General features: G+C 37.7%; 3 protein-coding genes across 4 annotated transcripts; 1 reads left to right on the forward strand and 2 right to left on the reverse strand.

Annotated features, from left to right (window-relative positions):
* Positions 1-271: 271 nt before the first annotated feature.
* On the reverse strand, positions 272-2,859 carry LOC103442471 (zinc finger protein CONSTANS-LIKE 2). The gene is made up of 2 exons (XM_008381259.4): positions 1,802-2,859; positions 272-875 (listed from the first exon to the last, which is right to left on the reverse strand). The coding sequence occupies exons 1-2, from the start codon at positions 2,618-2,620 to the stop codon at positions 516-518; spliced, it is 1,179 nt and encodes a 392-aa protein (XP_008379481.2). The 5' UTR covers positions 2,621-2,859; the 3' UTR covers positions 272-515.
* A 4,787-nt stretch (positions 2,860-7,646) lies between these two features.
* Positions 7,647-10,330, forward strand: LOC103442472 (F-box/FBD/LRR-repeat protein At1g13570-like). Of its 2 annotated transcripts, none has more exons than XM_008381260.4 (4): positions 7,647-7,803; positions 8,577-9,578; positions 9,694-9,852; positions 9,967-10,330. In XM_008381260.4, exons 2-4 carry the CDS (start codon positions 8,658-8,660, stop codon positions 10,237-10,239), a joined length of 1,353 nt encoding a protein of 450 aa, XP_008379482.2. In that variant the 5' UTR covers positions 7,647-7,803; positions 8,577-8,657; the 3' UTR covers positions 10,240-10,330. The 2 variants fall into 2 exon arrangements, with proteins under 2 accessions (XP_008379482.2, XP_008379483.2); XM_008381261.4 differs by having other exon boundaries at positions 7,662-7,803; positions 8,580-9,578.
* A 143-nt stretch (positions 10,331-10,473) lies between these two features.
* On the reverse strand, positions 10,474-14,014 carry LOC103442473 (protein NSP-INTERACTING KINASE 1-like). The gene is made up of 11 exons (XM_008381262.4): positions 13,622-14,014; positions 13,388-13,520; positions 13,196-13,267; positions 12,951-13,094; positions 12,790-12,861; positions 12,586-12,645; positions 12,393-12,490; positions 12,112-12,258; positions 11,683-12,024; positions 11,210-11,589; positions 10,474-10,989 (listed from the first exon to the last, which is right to left on the reverse strand). The coding sequence occupies exons 1-11, from the start codon at positions 13,767-13,769 to the stop codon at positions 10,669-10,671; spliced, it is 1,917 nt and encodes a 638-aa protein (XP_008379484.2). The 5' UTR covers positions 13,770-14,014; the 3' UTR covers positions 10,474-10,668.
* Positions 14,015-14,242: the final 228 nt, after the last annotated feature.

Consider the following 14,242-nt stretch of genomic DNA (forward strand, 5'->3'; position numbering starts at 1 on the left):
AGATCATAGACCGTAATCGAGCTGGTGGACCTTTTTGCGGTATAAGTTGGGTGCAGTAAAAATATGCCTCTAGCAAAGTTCTTGAGGGTAGACAAGTGAGTCCAGTAAGTTGGCACCACTGAAATGTATATCCCGTGTGGAAAGAGCAAGACTCTAGAAGAATCAAGCTCCAAAACAAAAGCAAAGAAAGCTCCATGTGCTTCAAGAAAACAAGCAACTATTGCAGAATTGTAAATTCATGGATAATTACTTCTAAACATTGAAGTTGAAATTTCTGAGAATGTTAAATTTTTAGTTAAAAACATGTAAATGCATTTACAACACAGAATTTGCAAGGAGATTGAGAACAATATACAGAATTACCAATCACACTTCACACATCTCAATAATTTAGACCAACTAAACTGGAAAAAGATACACTAAATATCAGTAGCAGACTTAAGTAATATGACTAAAAACCAGCACAAGTGTTATTTGAAGAGATAGGGTCATCTTTCATCTTTTGAATGTCGTAACTAGAATGATGGAACAATGCCATATCCATTTTCCGCCATCAGCGTTGTGGAGAACATTTGGTCGACTTCAACTTCCATTTCAGTTCGCTTTGCAAATCGGCCCTTGATTCGGGGTCTGGTCTCGGCGTAGGCCTTCCTTGAGGCATACCGGATTGTTTTCTCAAACTTCCTCGTCTTTTTCTTCTCTCTGTACCTGAGAACCCTGGCCTCCCTGTCCATTGGACTTAGTTGGGTTGGCATTTGAATGGAAGATCCACTGAAAAGGTCAACAGTTCCTGTGGGAGTTCTCGGGTGTGAAATTGAGATATCGCTCATTGTTGAATTCGGTACAACTCCAACATCCATGGATGAAACAGAAACCTATTACATGACCAAAGGAAAACAGCAGCATATTTAATTGCTAGCTCAAATGGCTTTGAAAATGAAAATATGTGGAAATATAAGGTACAGTAAAACCTCTTTATAGCGAAATTTTTTTGGATAATCCACAATGACATCATGTGCGATGAGCTAACTGAGTTACTCAAAGCAAAATGAGAGCATAAATCCTGTTAAGTAACAATCATCTATGGATAAACTTGAAAAGGCAAATTTTCTAAGCAAATCATGACAATTTGGTGCAGCTCATTTGGACCTGATTCTATTTTCTCCGACTTGGAGTTAAAAAGGGGAAGGCAAAAGAAAGGGAATGCAAACATTCGTGCTGTTCGATTCCACCCTTTGAACAACAAAAGCAAAGAAGAAGAGCTTACAAAAGTGCTGACAAATTGCAATTTTTATTCATTAGTGAGTAGCATTGACTGATACGAAAAATAAATGGTTGAAGTTGAAAATAGAAGAGGTAATAGTTGTGAAAATCAAATCTACCAGCTAAAACACCCTTAGCACTTAGTATTACATAGCATTGAAGTCACACTCTATAAATTGTATTTATGTGCAAAAACTTAATATTTGTGTACCATTGTAGAAAGAAAAGTTTATGTGGATAGAATTACATGGCAATCTATCAAAGCTCAGAAGGTGTACAAATTAAAAAGAAAAATGAAAAAAGTGTGATAGTGTAGTGGAGCACAGAAATTAGACTTGATTAGATTATTAGGAGGAACACAATTAGGGTTTCCAAGATAAACCACCGGATACGTTAATTAAAACCTGTTTTTCAAATTATCTAGGGTTTTGACTTCTGATAATCAAAGTTTAACAAATTATCAACATTAACTGGAGTAGTTAATTAATTAACAGTAACCATGATTAGACAGTAGAGTAAAGAGAACTAAGAAGCTTACACTGTGACTTAGAGAGCCATTGTAACTGTATGCAGCTTTTGAGGACTCATACTCCAAACCCAACTGATGAAAACTTTGCTTCTGCAGCTGCTGCATCTGGTGGGCTTTCGCTACTTCTCCATACTGATGAACTGGCACAACACTATCTCCTCCATAATTCTTGTGTGCGACCCCATAATGTTGTTCCTGCTGCTGTTCTTGCTGATGATGATCAGTGAACTGATTATTCTGATCAGCACATGAGTTGTACTCCACAAGATCCAAATACTCATCAACGTCCACTCCAAAGAAAAGCCCATTGTTCTTTGTGTTGTTGTTGTTATTGTTTTTCACTGGGTTGAGCAACAACCATGATGCTGCCTCATCCTCATCTTCCTCATCAATGGTTTCATCTCCTTCCTGGTTCATAAACCCATCCTCCATCTCCGCCGTGGCGGACCTCCCCAACTTCATCCTGCCATGTTCAATTGCCTGAGGGCCGTACAGGCAACCAGAAATAGGCAGGATGGGCACGCGCTGGTGGCGCCTCGCCAGAGGATTGGCAGAGTGGATGTCCGCGTCGCAGGCCGTGCAGAGCGAGGCCGAATCCGCTTTGCACAGAAAAGCGGCTGGGGCACGCTCGCACGCCTCGCATACCCTCACACGCTCATGGTGCGACGCCACACAATTGACCGCATGAATGGTGGCGTCGCAGCCCGAGCACAGGTACGCCGAGTCTGCACGACAGAACACCGTGCAAGCTGCTGCCCGGCACGTGTCGCAAACACGTGCGCAGTTGTTGTTGGCAGCAGTCCCATTGCTCTGATCTTCCTTCAACATCTCTCTCTCGACTTCTCAGACTCTAAAATTTTGCGTAATAATTGAGTTGTGAGTCCTGTGACTTGTGAGTGCGGAGAGAGAGGCAGCCTGGGGGTCTAACAGTAGGCAGAGTGCCAAAGGAACAATGGGGCGGGAAGGAATCAGGAAGCGACACGTGGAAAATAATAAGTGGTCTAGAAAAGTTACGTTATCTTGTGGTTGGCTGTGAATGAGAATTCTCTCCGGATTCTTTTTGTTTTGTGAGAATTCGAGAAATCTTTCAATTATATTTGTTTATTGTAAATTGTACGATTAGTTTTCATATATTCACTTTTAAATAAAAAATTTATAATAATTTATGATCACACGATATACGATGAACGGACGTGATTGGAAGATTTTCGAGATCCTCACAAATCCTCATTCGGTTGGCTATGCTTCGTGGGGTGTGGGTTCCCCTGTCAAGTCGGAGGTTCTTGTGGGGTCCATGGCTGGCTACTAGGGATACTAGAGCTTTTGCGCTGGCCCACCCTGAGCAGCTTAGATTCGGGGAGTACATGTGGCAAATGCAGTAGAAGATGTGGTGGAGAAGGCTTGGGTGGTTTTGCCGCCAGTTGGATGGAACAGTAGTTCAATCTCACTACCAAGAAAAAGAAAAGACTCGTGTTTTCTGCTTGCTTGGATAATGTAACGAAGAAATGACACGAGATGTATGGATGGGATTCATCAGACTACAACAGGGCAAAATGGAGAAAAGGAAAAACTCGGATTCTTGTAGCAAATAGTTCAACTATATACTGTGATCATTTGGATATATTGTGGGCGCTAAGACTGTGATATTTGTAATCAATTATGCATTGCTATATGAAAAAATTAAACATGTGCTGACGCATAATAAGTTTGGAACACTTTCCATCCTTACGTCCCCAATTCATATAAGTTTCTCTCGTCGATATGGCATGTATCGATACTGAGTACTCTAGTATAATATTGATGTGGTAATTAGTTTGACATATGGTTAGTAAAGTAAGAATGATATAGACATGCATCTACAATGCCAATTTGCTTGGCTGGTGGGGAGTTGTCAAGCCTGTCACATAGAACCACATAATTTATCACATATCAAGATCAATCACAGGGTAGAGATGAATCCCCATGAAAGCTACACCAATTCCCTAAAACAAACTAGGAAAAATTAGTATCCGGTCCTTATTTTCTAATGTTCATTGATTAAAATCTTATTAGCTTTTAAATTTTGATCAAAGTCCCTAGCATTAATATATTAATGAATTACATGTAAGTTACATAATTTTATAATAAAAATTAGTAACTGATTTAGAGTTTTAATACTTACACCCTTATTAAACTCCTAATTAATTTTCAATTCAAATATTTCCAAAAAATAAAAAATAAAATTAGAATAAGTTTGTAGCCACTAAATTTTTATAAAAAAAAATTCAAAATTTTAATCTTATGTGTACCCATTCTTAAATATACCAATTTGTTATATGAAAAATGTACCCTTTTTAATATAAAATTTACCTATTTTTTATATAAAACTCATTCAATCTTTTCTCTAATCCATTTTTTAAACTTATATAGGTACATTATATTTCGTTGAATTGAGAATGTATCCATGTCTAGTTCAATAGAAGAAATTTAATAATGTTATTAAGTCTAATATCTTATGTTTTTGTCTTTGAATAACGTACCTATGTTTTGGTACAATCATTTTTTCGTTAGTTTTTATGAATGTACACACACACACACACCCAATATATTGGAGATTATAATTCATCTTTAATATTTTTAATCCCATAAATTATAAGTTTTATTTAAAATTTCATCAATATAAATAACTACAAATTTCATTTTTAATTTAAAAATATAATAACCTACATAGAAATACATTATTACATTAATGTCAGGGACTTCGATCAAAAACTAAAAAACACAAGGATTTAAATCAAAGAACATTGGTAGTTAGAGACCGCATCCGAAGTGTCCCAACAAACTATAAAGCAAATTTCGTGTTGTTGTCACATTACTAAAGAAAAAAGTTCACTATAATTTGCCGACCACAAGAAAGGTGAATAAATATGGTGTGTTTTCCCCTACGATGTGGCATTTGACAAGCTTCAAATTGCATGGTGTCTCCTTTTAATACTACTTTAAGGATTAATCAATTCGAAGTTATGTTAAAAGAAAGATTTTATTTGATATAAAACTCACTAATTTTTTATGTTCATCAACTTTAATAATATCATTTGGATATATGTTTTTTTGTCAACGGAATGGAATAATTTGAACTTAGGTCAAACATAAATTTTAGATTAATTAAATCCTAATTTCACCTTACAACTAAACGACGTTATAATTTATATATTGCCTTGATCTTATAAATAACGAAAATGAGTTTGTAGAATTAAAGAAGTTCATAACTAATGAAAGGTAGTGCTTGATCACCTTGTATTGGTGAAATTATAGACTGGAAACCACATATGATTACTCCATGTAAATCCATCTATAATATGACATTAAAAGTACTAACTCTGAGAAATGATTGATTTGAACAAGATTGAACCACGAGCACCAATGAACAAGCAAAGATCTTCCTATCTCTCCACGCCTTATGCACTCCTATATGGGGTAGGTTTTTGTGCTAGAATAATGTGTATGGAAATGGGAACCTAAGCCTTATATTTAATTATAGGTGAGAGTATTAGATTTCTTGCCCATAAAGAAAACCTTAATACATATTTTTAGCATATCCAGAATCCATGATCTAATAGGATAGATATTTCCATTGATTATTGTTTTATTTCACCGTCAAGTAATCAAGATAAATATTACTTCCTATCTTGTATCTTAATCAATTAGGACTCCTAAATAGATGAAAGCCCAATAAAAGTCTTACACTCCACCTTGCAAAAAAAAAAAAAACCCAAAAGCATAGACCAACATATCAAATGTGTTGCTAAATTGAGAATGTATGCATGGGATTTTGCTACAGGCACAAGTGCGTTATTGATTTGTGATATTACAATTAATCGCGGAAATAGTAAGTATCTCTCTCTCAAGAGAGAGAATTGGCAGTTCTGGATCGAACATGTGTAATACTGAGTTGGATGTTGAGTTGTATAACTTCGTCAGCAACACTCTCACTCCCCTGTTAGTATTCAGTGGTGACATGGAACCAATTGAGTACTTCAGTACGAATTAGGATTCTCTCTTGATCTTACTATCCGGAGCCAACCAGACCTTTTTAAGAGAAAGAGAGAGGTGCACGCCTTTGTTTTGTGTGATGTGAACTATTGGAATAGGTTAATGAAAACTGCATAATTCAATTTGAATGGTCCGAATTTCTTAATATGTGAACTCCGATCAGTGAGATCTAGACAGGGATCTCAACTCCTCCAGTACGATACATCTATAGCAGCACAGATGCTGACTCAGACAATCCATATGGGCCAAATTCCTGCAGTCAATAGGATACTGCCACTTAAGAGACTAGATTAGGATGCACCTCTACCACAAGTTGTATGTATACATGTCTCTATCACTTTCAGCTGGACATATTTACTGCTTTGCCCAGCTCAGGTTCTTTTTCCCTAACCATTCCATGCAGTGTTGTTTCAGTAGTGTTTGCATTCAATTGCTCATCTGCACCTTCTTGTCTTGATCAACAACCTGTTATCAAAGCTCAAAATCAATACTTTTGTATCCAAAATTTTCTTAATATTTACAAACTAGTGGTATTGGAAAAATACGGAACCGAACACAAGAACAAGATAAAATTCTGAACTAACTAAGCTACAAACTCATTATTTTTGTATCAAATCTTGTTTTTTACAAGGCGACTATCTGAACTACTCTACTTTATGTGAGTAGAGCTTTGAACTCATACTCGACGAATTCAACATATTATCTTAATCAACTAACATAACTCGCTGTGCTATTCCCATCGACCTAATTAAATCTTTAAATATCCATTATCGTGAAACCCCGGAGGGGGGGGAGGGGGGGCGCTTTTCTTTTTGTGAGGTTAGGCCCAAGGACCTTGGAAAACCGGAAAATGGCTAGAGATTGTTCACCATTTGGACCTTGAGTACCGACCATGGGCCTTGATAATAGTATGTAGTTTCTTATTTCAGTTTATAAAACTTCATTTCTAGCATATTAGGTAAGTTGTGTTTCCATGAGTTAAAAGGAGCACTAAACAAACAATAAAGCACGTCTCAATACACATTTGTTATTCATTTAGTGTCCTTAAGCGAAAAGAGTCTAGTGTTTATTGAAGATTTGTGAAAGGTTCCATTGGTGCATATTTCCAAACTAATTCCACACATGAGGTGAAATTGACACCCACAGTAGTATAATCTCAATTGTAAAGTTAAATGCGTTACGTTACGTGTCACACTATAATTTGTTGTAACATAAAATACAAGAGATGTTAACTCAAAGGTTGAGTATAAGAATACCTGATGAACTCCAATCTCGCTAAAAAGACAAAAGAAAAACAATAGTCAGTCTTGATATACATCTTTGTGTGCTATCCCTTGAGTCGTTTTTTCAATAAAAAAAATGAGGTCGCTGTCAAGTTAGCCAATTCAGGATTGCTCGTCTTGCCTTGCCTTGTTGACATGCAGCTCCACTCTCGGACCCTCTCCCTTTTCTGCATACGAATTTTTGGGCATCTCGGCCCAAATGTCCGTTTCCCTTTCTTGATGATTTTCATTTTTTGCCTAGTCTTCTTGTTTCCAATACTCTCTCCGAATTCGAAAAGAATGAATAACCGTAACTTATCAGTTGTCGTCCTTTTAAATAAAAATAAAAAGATAAAAAGTGTAGTGCGGAAAAACATTTCTTAGTTATTACGAGTGTTAAATCTCGTTTGGATGTGTTTTTAAAATAACTAAAAGCGTTTTTTACGAAAATATTTTTAGAACCAATTCTTAGTAAAAATTCAAGTAAATTTTAAAAAATCACTTAAATGTTTTCAGTCATTTTAAAAACACATTTAAACGAGTCATTAATTGTTAAAAGTAATGGACTGTAAAATGGACTTTATTGGATAGAGGAGCAAAAGACCTGATGCCATGCCAGTGCAGTGATCAGAATCTTCTGTTTCATAGGAGTTCAAATTCACATAAGTCTCAACTTTGTTGCTGCCGCCACCGCCGATCACTCACTCTGTTTCTCCGGTAACCTACTTCCTCCTTCCTCCGTCCTCTATGTATGTTTGTTTGAATAAACAATAAATACTTGTGGTGGTTTCTTTGTATAAAATACCAAGATTGATGTGGAAGTTTGAGAATTTTTTACCGCTGGGTTTTTCTCAGTATGATTTTGGATTTGATCTTCTTCATATGCTTAGTTGGTTAGTAAAAGTTTGGGAATTCGGCTAAAATTATCATAAGTTTCAATTGCTGAACTGATCAAAATTAAATATCAACGACATAACGATGAATCAAATTTCGATGATCTACTGAAAAATCATACCTTAAATTTTCTATCTTTTTTATCTGATCAGAATTGATAACAAAGAAATGGAATCTTTTTTCCCCATTTTTAGGACTTGAAATGTTTGAGAAGTGAGACCCGTGTGTTTAATTTTCAAATTTTCTTTGATTTTCTTTAATTTTTTTCAGAATTATGGCATCTGGGATGTGCCTATAATTGGATTACCTAAGTAAATTTTTCAAATTTATTGTTTCTATATGTTGCAAAACCGAGCGCAATGGATTCATGCAGCCAACTCCACTTAGTGGGATAAGGTTTTGTTGTTGTATTTTTTCTATATGTGCTAGATTTATGTACATTTTACAAAATGTATTTGATTGTTTTTCAGCAAAAAAAGTTGTCTGCTTTGTGGTATCATTGAACGCACTTCCTTTTTTGCTTGGGGATGTCTTCAAGCACTAAATTGTATGCAGTTTTGTTTTATACTCCTTATTTTGCTTATTCGTCATGGCAGCAGATCATGATACCTTGGTGAAAATCTTCGGTTTTAAATGGATAACGGGTAGTTTCAAATTTTGGTCTTGTACTCGGATAAATGCCAGCTTCCAACTGCAGTTATGGTCTGAGAGAGCTGCTTGGGAAAGTATTGAAGAGGAATACAAAAAGAATTGATCAGTCTTCTGGTAATGAGATTACTGAGATGGAAAGCGTTACAAAAAAAGATAGAATTAGCAATCTGCCTTGGGATGTATTGGACGGGATCCTCGTTCGCTTGCCTTTGAAAGAAGTTGTGAGGACTAGCATCTTATCTAGCAGGTGGAGACATAAATGGACTGGCATTTCACAGTTTGTTATTGATGACAAATGCATACCACGCCGGATATCAGACAAAGTCGCAAGATGGGAATCGATCATGGAAATTCTTCATCAAGTTCAATTGCATCACACCGGTCCTATAGAAAAGTTTAAGCTCGCTGCTTATTGCCGGCCAGACCATTCTGATTTAGACCAGTGGATTCATTATTTAACTGACAAAGGTCTCAAGGAGTTCATCCTGCAGGAGTTTGATACTATAAAACGTTTTAACTTGCCTTTTTGTCTATTCTCATGTCCACTTTTGAATCGCTTGGAGCTTTTCGGTTGTAGAATCAAGCCATCTTCTGAAGCTATCGGATTCAAGAGCCTTGCGAACCTCCATCTTAATGAAGTTTGTGTAACTGGTGGCATGCTAGAATGTTTGGTTCTAAACTCCCCGGTTCTTGAAAGATTGACACTGTTAAACATTGATCATCAAATTGTTCTTAGAATTGGCAACGCGAATCTCAAGTATCTGAAAGTAGATTCCAACTTTGGCGACATATATCTTGAAAATAGTCCATCTCTGGCTAGCGTTGACATTGGCTTGAGGGTGAGGGTCATACCGCTATATTTTGGGTCCGAAGAAGGGAATCTAAACAGGGTTATAGGCTGTCTACATGCTATCAAGAAAATGACCCTATCCAGTGCCATGCTAGCGGTAATGTTTCTCTTCTTTTTTTCACGGTTTTGTTTAGCCTCTTTCGCTATTTGGTTGGCATAACGTTTGTTTATGTCTGATATGATCGTTGCTTTCATTTGTTTTTACTTTCTAGTTTCTGGGCAATAATGACATACCAGACAAACTTCCTACTCTGCTTCGGCATCTGTCAGTTCTCGAACTCAAGGACGTACGGTTGGATTCTTTGATAGAAGTGTTGGTTTGTGTCTGCATTTTTCGAAGTGCTCCAAATTTAGAGGAACTACACCTTTCAGTAAGTTTCTCTGAACAACTAGCAATTTAGTTCAAGCATTTTTCATCTGCTCTAGGACTTTGAATTACAAGATGACTTTGGTTTTTGATTTGTTTTTCGTTTTTGGACTTACAGGTTGCTGATACAACTGAGTATTCCAGACCTGCTGCTGACTTCCTCATCACTAAGTTGTCAAACCATTACTTCGAAAAACTTAAAGTAGCGAAGATAAGAGCGGTACAAAATGTTCAAAATGAGACGATATTCATCCAGCTCTTACTCGCTCATTCGCCCCTGCTGAAAAGAATGACCATTGTACATTATGGAAGCAGATTTCTTCCAACAGAAGCGCTGGAGCAATCTGTGCCGGCTTCAAAGGATGTTGAAATCTTCAACTTATGCGTATAAATCTCATCTCATCGAGACATTCCTGTGTTTTTGTGGTTTGACTTGAATTTGGTACCTTTCTTTAGCATATAACGAGCTCTTTAATCCCTTATTTATTGGTTTGATTACATTATTAAACACTTTTGAAGAGCAGCTACCGGCTGAAACGGTTGGAGAGGAGCAACCGCTGAAACGGTCTCCCGGAAATTACTTTCTTTTTGCGCCTCAGGAATCAAGATTTCGAAGAACTATGAATCTAAGAATGTCAATTTATTGAAGACGAATCTGTACAATTTGAAAGAAAACATCAAAATTTTCAGAGCTCTGGTGAACTGCTAATATACAACATAAACTTATAATCTTCATGTAACCTAATAGCTTCAAGCCTTCAACTATAACTTCTTGCTATGATATGCTTTCTTTTGAAGCAGAAAATTCTCAAGTTGGAAATCACCGTGGACCGGAGAGTTCCATTGCTTGTACGAGTAGCGAAGAGTCGTCAGTGAGATCGGAGTATCTGTCTGAGGACGAGAACTCGGGGGCTTTGGACTTTGCTGATTCTGCTTTCTGAGAGGCTTCCCATCTTTCCACAAGTCCGTCACCTTCAAGCATCCTTACCACTTCAGACATTTTCGGTCTGTGGCTGGGAAGGTACTGTGTGCACAAGAGTGCCACTTGAACCATTTCCTCAAGCTCAATCCTGTCATAGTTGGTTTTCAGATCCTTGTCCACAAGCATCTCAAGCTTCTTTTCGTGATGAATCCTTTTAACCTGTGATCAAATAAACGATAAACGTCAGATAAATGAAGTAAAATCTCAGGTCTGGACTTATTAAATTAGACAACAGTCCAACATATTACGTCTTTCAAGTTTGATCTAGAGCGGTGGGACTCTACAGTACTGGCATGGACTTGATACCAATTATTTCCAGTCCCAGCCGCCAAACGAGCTTTATGCAATAGTAAGAAGCAAATGAGATTTGTGTGCTCACCCAATCAAGTATCGCTCCTTTCTGGTTAGCTGCCTTGCCAAATTCCAGTGCTCTCTGGCCTGTGATTAGTTCAAGTAGAAGGATACCAAATCCAAAAACATCAGTTTTCTCAGAGGACTGGCCGGTGGAGAGGTACTCAGGGGCTATATGCCCCACAGTACCCCTAACAGCTGTGGTGACATGTGAGTCTTGGTGATCCAGAAGCTTTGCCAACCCGAAATCTCCCACCACAGCTTCACAGTAGTCATCAAGAAGTATATTTGCAGCCTTCACATCCCTATGGATTATTTTTGGATCACACTGCTCATGAAGGTACAACAATCCTCTTCCAGCTCCCAAGGCAATCCGCTTCCTAGTGCCCCAATCCAAGACCGGTTTCCCTGTAAAAAGATCGATAAGATTTGCAATTAGCTACACATCATAGGGATTCTAAATGGACCGATTACAGTTAGTTTGAGCTGTTGATATCTTACCTTTGAGACGGGAAGCAACGCTGCCATTGGACATGTATGGATAAACTAAAAGTCTTTCGGTTGGTGTGATGCAAAAGCCGTATAGCCTGAGAAGGTTGCGGTGAACTGCTAGGCTGATCATTTCAACTTCAGTCTGGAATTGAATCTCTCCACCAAGTGCACTGCCATCTTTAAGCCGCTTGACCGCTACAAAAGTCCCATCTTGGAGAGTTCCTTTGTACACATGTCCAAATCCACCTTTTCCTAGTATGTTCTTGCTGCTGAAGTTGTGTGTTGCAATCTGAAGTTCTCTGAAGTGGAATCTCTTCAGGTTCCCAAGGGAAATTTCCTCGTGATGCCGGTCTGAAATTTCATAATACACGGCATTAGGTAGAGGGTTGGTTATCCAATTACTTTCTCAGAACACAGATTTTTTCATCCAAAAAGTACCTTTAACACCGAAGAATGCCTGCTGGTTGCGCCTTTGCCTCCACCATATAACTGCTCCAAATCCAAGAACAATCAGGCAGAGGCACCCTAGGCTCAAACCAAATGCAAGTGCTATTTTGTGACTTTTAGGTCCCCTGGGAAAAGCAGCTTGAAAAGAAAAAATCAAAATGAAGTCAGGATCAGAACAAGTATCACACAAAAAATTGAAATTGTGAACTTTGTGGAAGCCGGAAGTAGTTTATGCATAGTCTCTGCATAATGAATTAATGCAAACTCCATACTTTGTGTAGTATTCAAGTTCATCGACATTGGCAACAGTGTCGTCCCATTGCATTCTGCTTCAGACCCCGTTGCGCAGATCAGAGGATTTCCAATTATGCTGCAACACCAGCAAAGAGAGGGGGTGGAGAGAGTTTAGCAATCAATTCTCTGTTATGAGAGAGAGAGAGAGAGAGAGAGAGAGAGAGAGATTACTTGAATGTTTTAGCAGCAAATCTAGGTACAGGGCCACTCAGGTTATTGTAGGACAGATCTCTGGGTTGCACAAACCACAGAATAACAAAATCTCACTTCAGAAACACAATTTTAAACTATATATATGTGGGTGTATATATACATATAGACATATATACATATATACATATAAAAGAATAAGAGAGATAGGGGGGATAGATTTACAGAAAGGCAAGCTGGCTCATGTTAGCCAACGAAACCGGAAATGCTCCACTAAGACTGTTATTGTTGAGCCTCCTAAACCCAGTTGAAATAATCTACATTAGCCTTATAAAACAAGTAGAAAATATACTTGAATTCATGTGCATGGATCACAAAATGCTTACAAGTATTGGAGGCTTCTCAGGTGACCTAAAGAGGAAGGAATTGCCCCAGTAAACATGTTATTGGAAATATCAAGTGTATGAAGCTTTGAGAGCTTCTCAATCTCCGAAGGGATCGCTCCCGTTATGTTGTTGTTCTGTAATAGCCTGTAAAGTAGAAATTCAGAAAAATAAAACACCATAACTTAATTAATTCCATGAGAACAAAAAAAGCATTGAGATTTGGCATTTTTTTTTGAAGAACTTACACAATCTGAAGATTTGTTAAGTTGCCTATGCTCGGAGAAAGAGTGCCTGATAAACTTTGGCTTGGAGTCCCTCTGCAAAAACACCATTTCAAATTCCAATTACTTCATAATCCACTCATTAAATTTATGATGTTCTACTAATTAAACATGTAGCTATCATAAAATTTAAATTTTCCTAAAAAAAATACTCACAGGCCAATAACTAGGCTTTCAGGGGAGCAAGTGACCATAGTCCAGCTACATGGATCAACAGAATCATCATCCCAGTTATCTAAAACTCCATGAGGGTCCACCAGAGAGCCCTTGATGCCCATTAAAGCTTGCACTGAGATGAAAAAAACCCAGGTGAGGATTCTGCAAGTTACCTCCAAAGTTACAGCTTTCGAAGGAAGCAATCCATTTTTTGCAGAAAATTTTGCAACTTACCTTCAAAGTTTACACCTTTGGGAGAAAGCAATCCATTCCCACATGTGAAAGACCACAGAAATGCCAGAAAACAGAGAGCAGCTTTTGTTCCTCCCATTCCCATTCCCATTCCCATCCCCATTCCCATTGCTTCAAATGGCACAAGCATAACCCAGAAGCTGAAAGCTGCTTATGGTGACTGAGAGTGCTTTTGGGATGACAAAATCTCAATTGGGTTTGTTTTGTTTAAGTTGTATGATCTTCAAATTGCAACCACTTTTCTCGTTGCTCTCTTCTCTCTCTCTGTCCATGCGGGAATCCCATTCACCGAAACTGTGTGTCAGGAGGAGCCAAGAAAAAGTCACTTCTTTTGGGGGTATAAAAAAGACACTAGCATGCCTGTCATTGAGTCATGAGGCTGTGAGGGAAATTATATATATATAAATGGCTCTAATTCTAATCCTAAAGTGAGAACAATTTGTCCTTTTTGATCCGAAAATAGTGGATAACTGTGACGTACCATCAAGGTCTAAAATATCGATATTATCCCGATATTTCTATCGAAATTTCCGTGTTTTTGGACTACCGATATTTGTGAGGGAAATTATATATATAAAAATGGCTCTAATTCTAATCCTAAAG

The sequence above is a fragment of the Malus domestica genome, chromosome 09, assembly GCF_042453785.1.
Source record: "Malus domestica chromosome 09, GDT2T_hap1".
In the NCBI taxonomy this organism is placed as follows: domain Eukaryota; kingdom Viridiplantae; phylum Streptophyta; class Magnoliopsida; order Rosales; family Rosaceae; genus Malus; species Malus domestica.